Consider the following 13,779-nt stretch of genomic DNA (forward strand, 5'->3'; position numbering starts at 1 on the left):
GTGTAATGATTCTTTTTGTCTATGCCTTATGGCTGTTTATGGCAGTTTGAGCTCAAGTTTTATTGTACTAGTTCATTTTCTTCATTTTTTAATTTAGGTCACACGCTTTTCTTGCCGAGGATTCCAGATGTTCTATGCATAAATGCAGCAGGAAGTTTTGACAGAACCTATAACTGACAATTAGCCTGCCGTGCTGAGGATTTGTGGCAGTCAGAGCCGAGGTGCGATACTTCTAGAGCCTGAGATCTGGGACGGGATTCAGTCGGATTACCTGAGGCTTGAATCCAAGTGCAGAAGAGCCAACCTGTTATTAGAAAGCTTTTTTTCTCTGATTTGTTATTTATCACATTCAATTTATCCACAATTTGAATTCTCCATGTGTATCATGGTTCCCCACCTAGCAAAATGGAGGAAAGATGTTAAGTAAAGACCAACTAACCGTAATTTTGAAAGGTTAGGTATAGTATTTTAGCCTGATTATGTTATAGTAAGGATTTTCTGCACAAATGGTGTTTTCGATTTCATTTTAGGAATACCACAGACTGCAGATCCATGGTCACTGTTAGTTTGTGCTTTGGCGGACAGATGGGGAAGCTAGGCTTGAGGTATAGGCCTACGTTGGCGTGAAATAGGCTCGACTTGATATGGCATCTTTGCATGTTTCTAGCACAGCACTTTGATAAATCAACGCTAGGTTTTTGCCATTTATATTAAACGATTTGTTTTAATTAATTAACGATTTGTATGCATAATAAAACAATAATTATGGCGATCAATGATGATTGATATGATGATGATGCATGATTAGGCATGATTATGATGAGGATGATTATGATGATGATCATAATTTGATGATGTTGGTGATGATGATGATGATATAATAATAATAATAATAATAATAATAATATAATAATAATAAAAATAACATCGTCACCCATCTTTCCCTGTGTTGCTGAATGGTATTTTGGAAATATGATTTGTCACAGGACTTCTCTGTAACAGTTACAAAATCTGGAGCGCGTAGAAGCTCTTGCTTTGAGAACTCTTCGATCTTATAGCGAGGAGGTGCGGACGCACTGCATGCCTGGGCAGTCGCGATTTGTGAAGCGGACACGAGCACGGCAATTGAATTGATCAACATGGTGAGTGTCTCGGTCGTGGTACGTGACCAGTAGTGTAGTCGTGCTCATTGTTGTAGCCTGTCAAGAAAGCAATTTTAGGAGTAGTTTACTATGCAGACCGCTCGTATGTGGGAGGTCGGGGCGTTCACTCCCGGCCGGTCATACCAAGAACTTGAAAAATGGTACACCGCTTCTCTGCTTATAGAGAAAATAATCTCAGCAAATAAGAGATTTAGAGTGTGGGCAGTTAACTCGCAGTTGCTACAGTGGACTAACCCTACTGTAGCATTTACTGTGAAAGCAGCTGGGGCCTCTGGGTTACAGAAACGGAAGATAGAGCACCGCCCTATGCGCCTGTAGCTATACGCTATGGTATAAAGGCGCGGGAAGGATTTAACTTACATGCAGTGGTCGCATGTGAATGCAGTCTTATTATTCCATTTGTACTTGTTAGCTACTTGAGAGAGCAGATCTGGTTACCCACCTTGAGTATGATCTCGAAAGGTCCATTCTGACATATTATATATTCTAGACATGTTCGATGGCATCATAATTGCTCAGGAGAAGACGCTGGGTGAACAGGACCAGAACAGACGGAGAAGCGCGCGAGACACACACGAGCAGAGAGAGAGAAGAGAGGGGGGGGGGTGAGAGGAGAGAGAGAGCAGAGAGAGGAGAGAGAGAGAGAGAGAGAAGAGAGTGAGAGAGAGGAGGGTGAGAGAAAGGGAGAGGGAGAGGAAAGAGACAGGGGCCGGAGAGAGGGTGAGATGAAATGTGAGAAAGTGTTATTGTGTCACAAAATTTATATGAGTTCACTTCTACTCACCATGGCGCACTGGAGACTGCTGCAGGAATTATGCTTGGTTATTGCCAAGGAGAAAATATTTTCGCTGATGTAGCTCTAGAGACGCTGTCGGGGAACAACAATGCCTGCAAATACAGTTTAAAGGTGGCACGGAACTATGGCAATCATAGTTTGCATTGCAAAACCGTATTCTTGTTATTAACTAATGGGTTTTGATTTTATGCTTCTGCATCATAGGTAAATGATGAATTCATGCTACGTTAGATGCTTTACATTGTCACTAAACAGGATTGCTTTTAACTGTACTTTGTAATCACTTGTCAGAACAATTTTACTTGAATTTAATGAAGGTTTTGAGATATGGGCCGAGGCAGTGACATTAACGCTTTTGTATATCTGTCACGATACTTTGGCTACACATTTTAGGGGCACTAATGCTTTTACTCACTCTTAGAAAAATCTTACATGAATTAAAGATTTCATTATTAATGGCATGCCAGTGCCAATAATGCTGTGCTAATATCTATCTCTTTTTTTGCTACATTTTTTAGGAGCACTGTCGCTACGGATGTCGTTGCTGGAATGGTTTTCTATGACGCAGGTGGCAGAAAAAAGCAGGCGTAAGGTTGCTGCTGCTTGGCAGAGTTGGATTAACAACCAAGCAGGTCAGCGATCGGGCTGCCCGTTCGTCGTTTATAAACTTGGCAAATTGCAGAGTAAGCTTACGGCTGATGACTTAGCGACAAGGGCGTAGCCAGGGGAATTTGGATTGGGGGGTCCTCTGAGACGAGTAACAAGGGGGTCTGGTGGTCTGAATTTTTTTTTTTATTTAAAGGCTAAAAAGTAGTGCCTGTTAAAATTCAATTGTAGACGCTGTTTTGTTTGACAATACTATTTTCTTCTGCAAGTTCTACACGAGCTCTAGCTCTCTAAACACAACACACACACACACACACACACACACACACACACACCAACACACACACCACACACAGCACACACACACACACATTAACACTCACACAACGAACGAAGCAATGAGACTCAAAAATCACACGTATTAAAGTTTACGTTCATGCCTTTCCGGTACTGGTCAACATCACCTCAGAATTTAATTTTCTGCCTCGAGTCATGGTGTCGACGTGAGCTATGTAATATGGTGTCATGGCAGCACAAACAACGCCACGTCATCAATGTGGTGCATCCGGCTTGGTTACAGACTGCGTCGCTCGAGTGTCTAATCGGGGAAAACTCATGCCACAATTTAGGCGACGGTGAGGATCGCTTAGGATGTTTCACAAAACCTATCCGCACGAGGCGGCGGTTTTGTTTCGCATATGCCAAACGTTTTGTTTCGCCAAACGGGTGCGTGTTTCGTGGGCTTGCAACTGACACATATTACAGATAGCTCACGTCGACACATGACTGAGCAGAAATTAATTCTGAGGGGTTGGTTGTTTGAATCCAGCGCGGGATGAACGTCAACTTTAATACTGTGATTTGGAGCCATTGCTTTCGTTGTGTGTGTGGTGGCTGTGTGTTTTTGTGTGGGTGTATATGGTGGCTATATGTTTCCATGCATCGAATGTTCGCGTGACGTCAGTGTACGTTCACGCGAACGAACTTGCGCGAACCTACCGCTAACCTAACCCTAACCCTAACCTAACCCTAACCCTACCGCTAACCCTACACTATACCTAAACATAACACTTACAAAATGGTTAAATGGATAAGATAGAAAATAGAAAAATAAAAATATACAACAGATGGGTTCGAACCACCACCTCAAGAAAACTGTCCGGCCGCATAGCGCGCTGCGCTATTTTGGGTTTTGCTTGTCGATGCATGTGGTTATGGATGTAGGCCTATATTCATACATGGGATGGGCGGTGCGTGATTGTTATGTGGTTGGCTAGCACTTGACGTCACACTGACGTACACTTGAGTTCACGCGAACATTCGATGGCATGGAAACCATTAGTCACCTGTGGTTATATATATGTGCATGGTTCTTTTTGTCGTCCGTATTCAGGCAACGCGCGAATTGTGTGCTCATTCATTTTTGTTATCTATAATGCAGTTGCTATTTGTTTTTGATTATTTGATTCCTATTCCAATGTCCTGCTGACCTGATGAAAAGATGTATCTGCGAACAGCTTGTCAAATTAAACTGGGGTTATAACACCCTTAGTCTATACTTTGACTTTGTTGTATATATATGTGTGTGTGTGTGTGTGTGTGTGCGCTCGTTGCGCGTGGCGCAGTGCGCGTGTGTGTATGTGTGTGTAAAATTAATGTAATTGTAATGTGATTTTTGCGATGATGCAGAGATTTGGCGATGCGCGCTTTGTGCAAAAGCGACACTGCAGCTGCAGATGATCAGGATCTTCCCAAGCAGAAACCAGGGATTCAGAATAAAGGCATTTCAAGCCCTCTAGCAAAGCATGTGCAGGGGAGTAGTGGAGGAGAAAGCAGCCTTTCTCTTCCACAAGAGAAAGTGCACAGTACTGTTGCTGGACAGCTTTGTCACTATCTGGAAGAGACCAAACATTTTGCACAGAACACGGAAAACACGCGTGCTCATATACAGGCATTAGCAAGGTAAAGTTCTGTTGCTAGGCTATGTTTCACGATCAAATTTACCCAATAAGCTGCTAGGTGTATAAATGCTTTGATATATCTTAATTCACTTGGTTTCACTTTAAAGTGAACAACACTAACAGTTTTAGCACAGTGTTATTTTCAGTATTAGTTTCTTATTTATGCTTATACAACTACACAACGTTTAGGTTCGTGTGTGAAAAGATGGGTGGACCAGTAACAAAAGAGACGCTCTCATCTCTTGGCTGTGAGCTGTATCTTATGCAATTAAAGCAAAGTTTGAATTCCAACGTGGTTCCTCTAGGATTGATTTCCATAGGGACATTCACACACAGGGCTTTGTTATTCAAGGTATTCCATATATAACATATATGTCTAAACAAACGAAAAATCATTTACTACTGCAATTGATGTAATAATCAGAAACAATATGCTTTATTTCAATTGATCCTTCACGGAATCTGGGTAATAAATGCACTTGTTTAACTGTATTTTCTTTATGTTTATGATTAGGCTTTAGTGGATAAGGCTGGCTTGCAGTGCTCTCTTGTGCGTGGGCGGTATAGTAGAGCATGGAACGAAGTATTACTGATAGATAAGGTAAAGATGAGTGCTGTTTTGGCCCAGTCAGTGCTTTGGTATGTGTGTGGTGTGTGAGTGTGCATCTTGTATAGGTTGTACAAATTGTATATATATATATATATTGTTTGAAAATTTGTAGATATTTATATACATTGTATATTGTATATTATTATATACATATACATCAAGAGTGGATAATAGAGATCTCTATTATCCACTCTTGATATACATTGTACATTATACACATAATGTATATCTTGTACACGTTGCTAATTGAACTGGTTTCTCACAGCCACTTATAAAACAGTAAACCTTAATCTAAAAGAAATGGTTTAATACTCACTCCATCCTTTTGCATCAATAGAGTGGAAGAGAAAGAGACAAAAGGAAAGAGAGAGAGAGAGAGAGAGAGAGAGAGAGAGAGAGAGAGAGAGAGAAAGGGTGAAAGAAAGGGAGAGGGAGAGGGAGAGACAGGGGGCCGGAGAGAGGGTGAGATAAAGGTAAAGAAAGTGATTGTGTCACAAAATGTATATGAGTTCAACTTCTACTACAGGGCACTGGAGATGCTGCAGGAATTATGCTCGTCTATTGCAAGGAGAAATAGTTTCGCTGAGGTAGCTCTAGAGACTCTGCTGAACAACAACTTGCCTGCAAAATACAGTTTAAAAGGTGGACGGAACTATGACAATCATAGTTTGCTTGCAAAACCGTATTCTTGTATTAACTAATGGGTTTTATTTTATGCTGCTGCATCATAGGTATGATGAATTCATGTACGTAGATGCTTTACATTGTCACTTAAACAGGATGCTTTTAACTGTACTTTTACATCACTGTCAGAAACAATCTTACATGAATTAATGAAGGGTTTATGATAATGGCCAGGCAGTGACATTAACGCTTGTAATATCTGTCACATACTTTGCTACACATTTTAGTGGCACATAATATGTTTAACTACCTTTACATCACTCTTAAAAACAATCTTACATGAATTAAAGATTTCATTATAATGGCCATGCAGTGACAATAATGCTCGTAATATCTATCTCTTTTTTGCTACATATTTTAGGAGCACTGTCGGCTACGGATGTCGTTGTGGATGGTTTCTATGACGCAGGCGCAGCAAAAGCAGGCGTAAGGTTGCTGTGCTTGGAAGAGTTGGAGAAACAGCAGGTCAGCGATCGGCTGCCCGTCGTCGTTATAAACTTTGGCAAATTGCAAGAGTAAGTACGGCGATGGACTTAGCGACAAGGGCGTAGCCAGGAATTTGGATTGGGGGGTCCTCGAGCGAGTAACAAGGGGGTCTGGTGGTCTGAATTTTTTTTTTTAGTTAAAGGTAAAAATAGTGCTTTAAAATCAATTTAGACGCTGTTTTGTTGACAATACTATTTCTTCTGCAGCTCTACAACGAAGCTCTACTACTCTCAACACACACACACACACACACACACACACACACACACACACACACACACAGCACATTTAACTACACACACCAACGAAGCGAAGCAATGGACTCAAAAATCAACCGTAATTAAACAGTGTTACGCGTCATAGCCTCTGGATCAAAACAATCAACACCTCAGAATTAATTTCCTGTCTCAGGTCACTGTGTCCCGACGTGACTATGTAATGATGTAGTCAGTGGCAGCCGACACAACCACGGCACGTCATCAATGTGGGAATCCGTTTGGTTAAAATGGTCAGCAACACGGAAAACCATGCAAATTAAGGGCGAATAGATCTTAGGTGTTCAACTGAAAACCTATCGCCAAGGCGGCGTTTTGATTTCACCAAATAGGCAAACGTTTTTGTTTGCCAAGACGTGCGTGTTTGTGGCTGCCGACTGACACCATATTACAATAGCTCAGTCGACGACATGACTGAGCAAATTAATTCTGAGGTTGGTTGTTGTAATCCAGGGGGCATGAATCGGTAAAACTTTAATTACTTGCTGATTTTGGAAGTCCTATTGCTTCGTTGTGGTGTGTGTGTGTGTTTTTGTGTGTGTGTATATGTGATCAATATAATGTTTCCAATGGCCATCGAATGTTTCGCGTGACGTCAGTGTACGTCACGCACGAACTGCGCGAGAGCCTAACGCCTAACCCTAACCTAATCCCTACACCCTAACCCTAAACTAACCCTAACCCTAACACTAGATACTTAACACTAAACTCCTACCCAAAATATTTAAATGGATAAAGATAGAAAAATAGTAAAAATAACAAAAATAATAAACGCCGATGGCGATCGAACGCCACCACACTCAAGAAAAAACGTCCGGCGCCATAAACGCGCTGCGCCATTTTGGTTTGCGTCGAAATGATGTGTTATGGGAGTTGCCCTATATCATACATGATGGGCGTGCGTGGATTGTAACTGGTGGTGGCTAGCACTGACGTCACACTGACGTACACTGGATCGTCACGCGAACTATGTCGACTCTGGGCAGGGAAACAATAGTCCACTGTGTGATATAATGTGCATGTTCTTTTTGTCGTCCGTATCATGCAACGCGCGAATTGTGTGATCTCATCTCATTCTGATTAGTCTAATGGCATGTATTGAGTTTTTGATTATTTGATTCTATCCACAGTCTGGCTGACCTGAAGAAAAGCAATCGTAATCTCCTGAAAGCTTGTCATTAATTTAAACACCCTTATTCTCTATACCTTGACTTTGTTTATATATATGTTGTGTTGTGTGTTGTGTGCTGCCGCGTCGCGTGCCGGCGATGCGCGTTGTGGTATTGTGTAAATGTATGTAATGTAAATGTGATTTTTGCAGTGATCGCAGAGCATTGGGCCGATGCCAGCTTGTGCTGTGAAAAGCGACACGCAGATGATCAGGATCTTCCCAAGGCAGAAATCCAGGATTCAGAAAAGGCATTTCAGAGCTCCTCTAGCCAAAGCATTGCAGCGGGAGTATGTGGAGGAGAAAGCATCTCGTTTCTCTTCACAAGAGAAAGCGGCACAGTAACTGTTGCTGGACGAGCTTTGTCACTATCTGGAAGAGACAAAGCTATTTGCACGAGAACACGGAAAACACGTCGTGCTCATATACCAGGCATTAGCAAGAGGTAAAAGTTCTGTTCTTAGGACTATGTTTCACGATCAAAATTTACCGCAAAAAATAAAGCTGCTAGGCTGTGATAAATGCTTGATATATCTTAATTCACTCTGGTTCGTCATACTTAAAGTGAACGAACAACTACCAACAGTTTTAAGCACGCGTGTTTTTTCAGTATTAGTATTCTGTATTTATGCTTATCGAACTACCACAAAGATTTAGGTATTCGGTGTTGAATAAGATGGGTGCATCAGTAAACAAAAGAGACGCTCTCATCTCTTTGCTGTGAGCTGTATGTATGCAATTAAAGCAATTGAAATTCAACGTGGTTTCCTCTAGGATGATTTCATAGAGGACATTCCAACGAGACACATGGGGCTTTGTTATTCCAAGTATTCCATAATAACAGTATTATTCTAAACAAAACGAAAAATCATTTGACATACTGGCAATTGTGTATAATCAAGAAACAATGATGGTTTATTTCAATTGATCCCTTACACCCGAATCTGGTTAATCAATGCACCTTGTTTAACTGTATTTTCTTTATGTTTATGATTGCGGGCTTAGTGGATAAGGCTGGCTGCAGTGTCTCTCTGTGGCGTGGGGCGGTAGTAGTAGAGCATGGAACGAAATATTACTGATAGATTGTAAGGCTAAAAGATGAGTCGCTGTTTTGGCCGAAGTCAGGCAATGCTTTAGTATGTGTGTGGTGTGGTGAGTGTGCCATGCTTGTTATAGGTTGTACGAATTGGTATATAATATATGATATACTTGTTTTGAAAATTTGTAAATATTATATAATCATTGTATATTGTATATTATATATACATAATACATCAAGAGTGGATAAAGAGATCTCTTATTAATCCGAGTCTTGATATACATGTAGCATTATAGCACATAATGATATTCTTGTAACATCAGTTGCTAATTGAAACTGTTTTCTACAGCACTATAAAACAGAACGCTCTAATCTAAAATGAAAATTGTTTAGATACTTAACGTCCATCCTTTGCATCAATAGAGTGGGTATCAAAGAGCGAAGAGTTACATTGTGGATCTCATGTACAACCCTGGTGATCTTCTAGCTGTTGACTCTCCTGAGGCTGCTGCTTATTGTCAACTATAGTCATCATTGTCAGAAACAATACTAGCTAATCTGAAACTAGTTACATGTAAGACTTGATGATATGTGCTAGTAAATAGAATGGTGGATTAATAGTGTGGAAAAGATCAGCTTGATAACCTCATCATGTTAGAACCGAAATTCAGTTATAACAGATAAATTTCACGATATTAGGGCACTGTAGTTCTGTGTGATGGTGTGACTTTATTTTGTTATGCGATTTACTATGCTCATGCATACCCTACTATGGACGTAAAATGATTATAATGATAGCTTATACACATAACTTATAGAGAAAGTTTATATGGAAGGTTCATATATTTAAGAAATTACATGTTAATTATGTCTTTTCAATAAAAAATACCCATTCCAAAAATGAAAACTATGTTTGTGATTTCTTTCCCAGACAAAACTTTTTTTGGGTATTTTGACATTTCGTCTGATATTTCCGTGAAGTAATCACGATTGTGTTTTTACAACAGCGCACTAATGGTGATATTTGATGATACAGACACGGTATAAGATCAAGATAACTGCTCAAGACTGAAAAATGAATTCATACAAGTTATATCAAGGGAGAAAAATGACAAATTGTCATATTGTAATTGTAAATTGTAATGATAATTTGTCATTATTCACCCCTGGTTATATGCGACTATATCAGGAGTGTATAATATAGATATAATCTAGGTCTATATTATTATACACTGCTGGCTGATTCTAGTCACCATTGAATTAGGCAGCCGGCTGAAAGGGGTGTTAGGATCACAGGCCACATTGGATCGTGTTTCAATATAAAACATGGATGGTTAACTACAATACTAATACTTGTCAAGTAGCTACTACTACAGTAGCCAGCAATATCTTAATGTTTGATTTGACGCTAATAACTCACTTCAACACCGTTCAAGTACACCGGCTGCAACACATAGCCGCACCGCACATTGTGCATCACAAATACAACAGTAGAGTAGGAAGAAGGTAAGAATAGCGTGATCGAGAAATTCCTAGAACGCTCACGCCTTTGTCGACAGCACTAGAGGAGAAATAACACGTCGCAAGAACGCCATGATATTGGCATCTGGTGTGTAGCTTGAGCAATGGTTCACTTGTTCGAAATATAAGCGTCTTCTGCAACGTGGGTACCAGACAAGCACTGTTACCCAGAAATTATATGAAAAATCCCTGCTTCGAATTTTCCCGAATTCGCTGCCAATCTGAAGTCACGATTATGTAAACCGGGACAAGTACAATGAGGCAATCTGGCGGCCCATTGCATCTCTGGGAGGAGTTGCATACGCAGCCTGCCGCCAAACGTCCAAAACGAGACGGCTATCGTATTTCGGGCAGCAAAAGTCGACGTTCACAACGGGCGCGAACTGTGATTGGTCAAAGGATATAATAAGAGCATTCAGGGATTTCCGGCATGTTGGTCCGGTTTACAAATCGGCATTCCATGGGACAATCTTGCGGCAAATTCGAACAGGATTTCTCATGATAATTCTGGGTAAATAGTGTGTGGTACACGTTGGCAAGACGTAACTACTATCGAACTAACGTTGACCATCTCAGCTAACACAACAGAATGCCAAATATTCATGGCGTTGGACGTTTATTTCTCCTCTATTAGGACTCGCAAAAAGTGCGAGCGTTCTGGAATTTCTGTGACCACGCTTCTATCCTTCTCCTATCGTACTGTGTATTTGTGCAATGCTACAATGGCGTGCGGGCACTATTGTTGCAGCGGTGTATTTGAACGATGTTGAAGTGAAGTTATTAGTGTGCATAATCAACAATTAAGACTATTGCTGTACTGTAGTAGTAGGCTACTGACAAGTTGTATTTATAACCATCATTTTACTTATTGAAACGGTCGCAAGTGCCTGTGTTAGGATATGTTTACTAGGCATTTCTAATTTTAACATATATTTTACGATATATTAAAGAATGATGCAAAAACCCTAAAAAGTGCCCTAACCCTAACCCTGCACCCTAATTAAATTTAAAATATATTTAAAATTAAGAAAGTGCCTAGTAAACATATCCTACCACCCCTTTCAGCCGGCTGCTTGATTTAGACGAGCATTATATTGTGCTGCCATCTTGTGTCCGTATTTTGTGTGTGCGTGGCAGTGGAATATTAGTTGGTGGTAAGTGGTTTCCTATGTGAATGAGCAACGTCTATTAAAAGTCGATTATACGATTGCAGAAAGTAAATGAGAAATATACGTACAACTATTGATTTATTTATATGTGAGACCACAGCTAGACACGAGTTTAAACAATACATATAAATGTGCTTAAATACGTAAAATAATTCCTTGTACTGAATTCACAATGAGGAAAATAAAATCGCGATGTATAATCATATCAGGCCATCATATGTTATCATTATGGCTGCAAAAATACTACATTGCAATAGATGTAGACCATGTCACCAACTGTGAACAAAAAAAACAGAAATGTTGAATGTTCCCCCGCTGATAATCAATGCTGATCACTAGCGACCTCGCTCTTGTCTCGGGCAACATTAATTCTTTCAGTCCACAAAACTGTTTCTTTCGCAACCAGGCAATAATTATGTAATTCATATATATAATCTGAGCTATTTAACAAACATTTTCTTCTACATTTCCGTTGGTGGCATTCGACGGAATAAACACAAAAGCTGTTCTCTCCTGTTTGAAAAGTAATTACAATGGAATGATAAATATATAATTTAAATGAATAAATAAATAAATAAGTTGCGGACAGTTTTCATCCGTGTACCTGTAGTCATACTGTTGCGTATTCAAATTGAGTTGTATACATTAACATCATTCTATCAAAATACTATAAGCATATTCTATTTGTATCCATAATTAGACAGCACCACCAGTCAAACTCCTCGGTACAACTTTTTCAATATTATAAATATTTTCTTAACAGTAGCGTTATCCCTCTAGCTTCAAGAAATTAAAAATCTTGGTAAAGACAAGTTATATTTTACATATGGAAAACAGTATTCTGAATGTTATTAAATATATTTGTAGTAAACGCTCAACATTTATTTAGTACACAACTTCATTTACTTTAAATATAATTCGTTGCGACTCATTTATCATAAACGAATGGTACCTTAGTCTGAGTTTCCGTAACGTATTAAACATATAAAGATCATATATTTGACCTGGGCCTAGCAAAGCGCAACTTCTAACAAGTATTTCCCCCAGTTGTGCTGCGAAGACAAAATGATTGACAGTGTCAATCGTATCGTAGTTACACAATTCCTCGTAGTTACATCAATTTACAATGGTCATCCCAAGTGCACGACATTTCGATAAATGATGTATTTCCGGGAACTACTCACCGGAAATACAACCCTCCCGGGCAGCATATGGCCCGAGTCGCTCAACTTTGCGTGAACCTCTGACTTAACCTACCACGACGTAGCAAAATAACTGTATAAACAAGGCAGAGGGCATTGATATCCTAGCACGAGTACCACACGACGATATCGACTACGATGATAAAGATACGCCTCTCCCCGAGCACCTTTTGAGTCGTCACCCTCGGTGTCTCAGTTTCCTCCGTGTGTCGTGGGCGCTCGCCTGAGAAGCCTGACCATGGAGGAAGCGACGTCGTGGTCGCCACCTTCGTCGACTTCGTCGGGACCCTCCTTTCCTTGAGCCGACAGATATTTGTTGACCACGTTGTCCCAGTTGCAAACGTCGGAGAGGTTTCTGGGTCCAACGTTTAGACGCAGGAATCCAGCTTAAAATGGAAACGCGAGAGTCAGTGGATATGCTAAAACGCAGTAACGGTGACAGTTACGCCACCGACGGAAGCATGTCTCTCTCTTCACACGATTGACACATGATCACTTTTTTTACGGCTACGACGGTGACATCATATCCAGGGTATGCTATGGTATCATATACCCCCTCACTTAACAGTGCGGCTGCCCCGATGACAGGCAAAATCTAGGTAATGTGGGTTGTACATGCCCGAGTACGGTTTCGATATATTAATTATATTAATGTAGTTTCGTTCCCACTGTAGTACGAGAAAACTATGCGATTATTCAGTACAGAAAAACAATGGTTTATGACCGTAGGGTTTCGAATAGTTGACGAACACAAAACATGTTAAGATGCAGGACATGTGAGTACGATTGCACATCACGACAATTCAGAAAAAACGCCAGTAAGGACACAAGACACCGCAAATGCTATATGCAAAGTTTAAACTAACATGCGATCTGATGTAATCTAAAATGAACCTGCTATAAGAAATAACAAGTAGTACAAACCATTTGTAAGAAATAGAAAAAAACGTTTTCACACGAAATCAATCATAGTAGTATTAATATTGTTTTATATAGGCGTTGCACGCACTCGGGCGCACATACCCACGCATGCACGCACACACACACACACACACACACACACACACACACACACACACACACACACACACACACACAC

General features: G+C 40.3%; 2 protein-coding genes across 2 annotated transcripts in view; one reads left to right on the forward strand and one right to left on the reverse strand.

Annotated features, from left to right (window-relative positions):
* LOC106806896 (armadillo repeat-containing protein 3-like) overlaps nt 1-7,997 on the forward strand; it is a 13,716-nt gene extending 5,719 nt beyond the window's left edge. The window contains exons 13-15 of the mRNA XM_014809044.1: nt 5,663-5,778; nt 6,182-6,335; nt 7,912-7,997. Coding sequence (XP_014664530.1) covers nt 5,663-5,778; nt 6,182-6,335; nt 7,912-7,942 — 301 coding nt within the window. The 3' untranslated portion in view covers nt 7,943-7,997. The remainder of the gene's footprint in view (nt 1-5,662; nt 5,779-6,181; nt 6,336-7,911) is intronic.
* A 3,551-nt stretch (nt 7,998-11,548) lies between these two features.
* LOC106806907 (ankyrin-1-like) overlaps nt 11,549-13,779 on the reverse strand; it is a 35,137-nt gene continuing 32,906 nt past the window's right edge. Inside the window, exon 30 of the mRNA XM_014809056.1 lies at nt 11,549-13,066. The gene's annotated coding sequence lies outside the window, so the exon portion shown is untranslated. The remainder of the gene's footprint in view (nt 13,067-13,779) is intronic.

Source organism: Priapulus caudatus, unplaced genomic scaffold (assembly GCF_000485595.1).
Source record: "Priapulus caudatus unplaced genomic scaffold, Priapulus_caudatus-5.0.1 Scaffold10, whole genome shotgun sequence".
Lineage (NCBI taxonomy): Eukaryota > Metazoa > Priapulida > Priapulimorpha > Priapulimorphida > Priapulidae > Priapulus > Priapulus caudatus.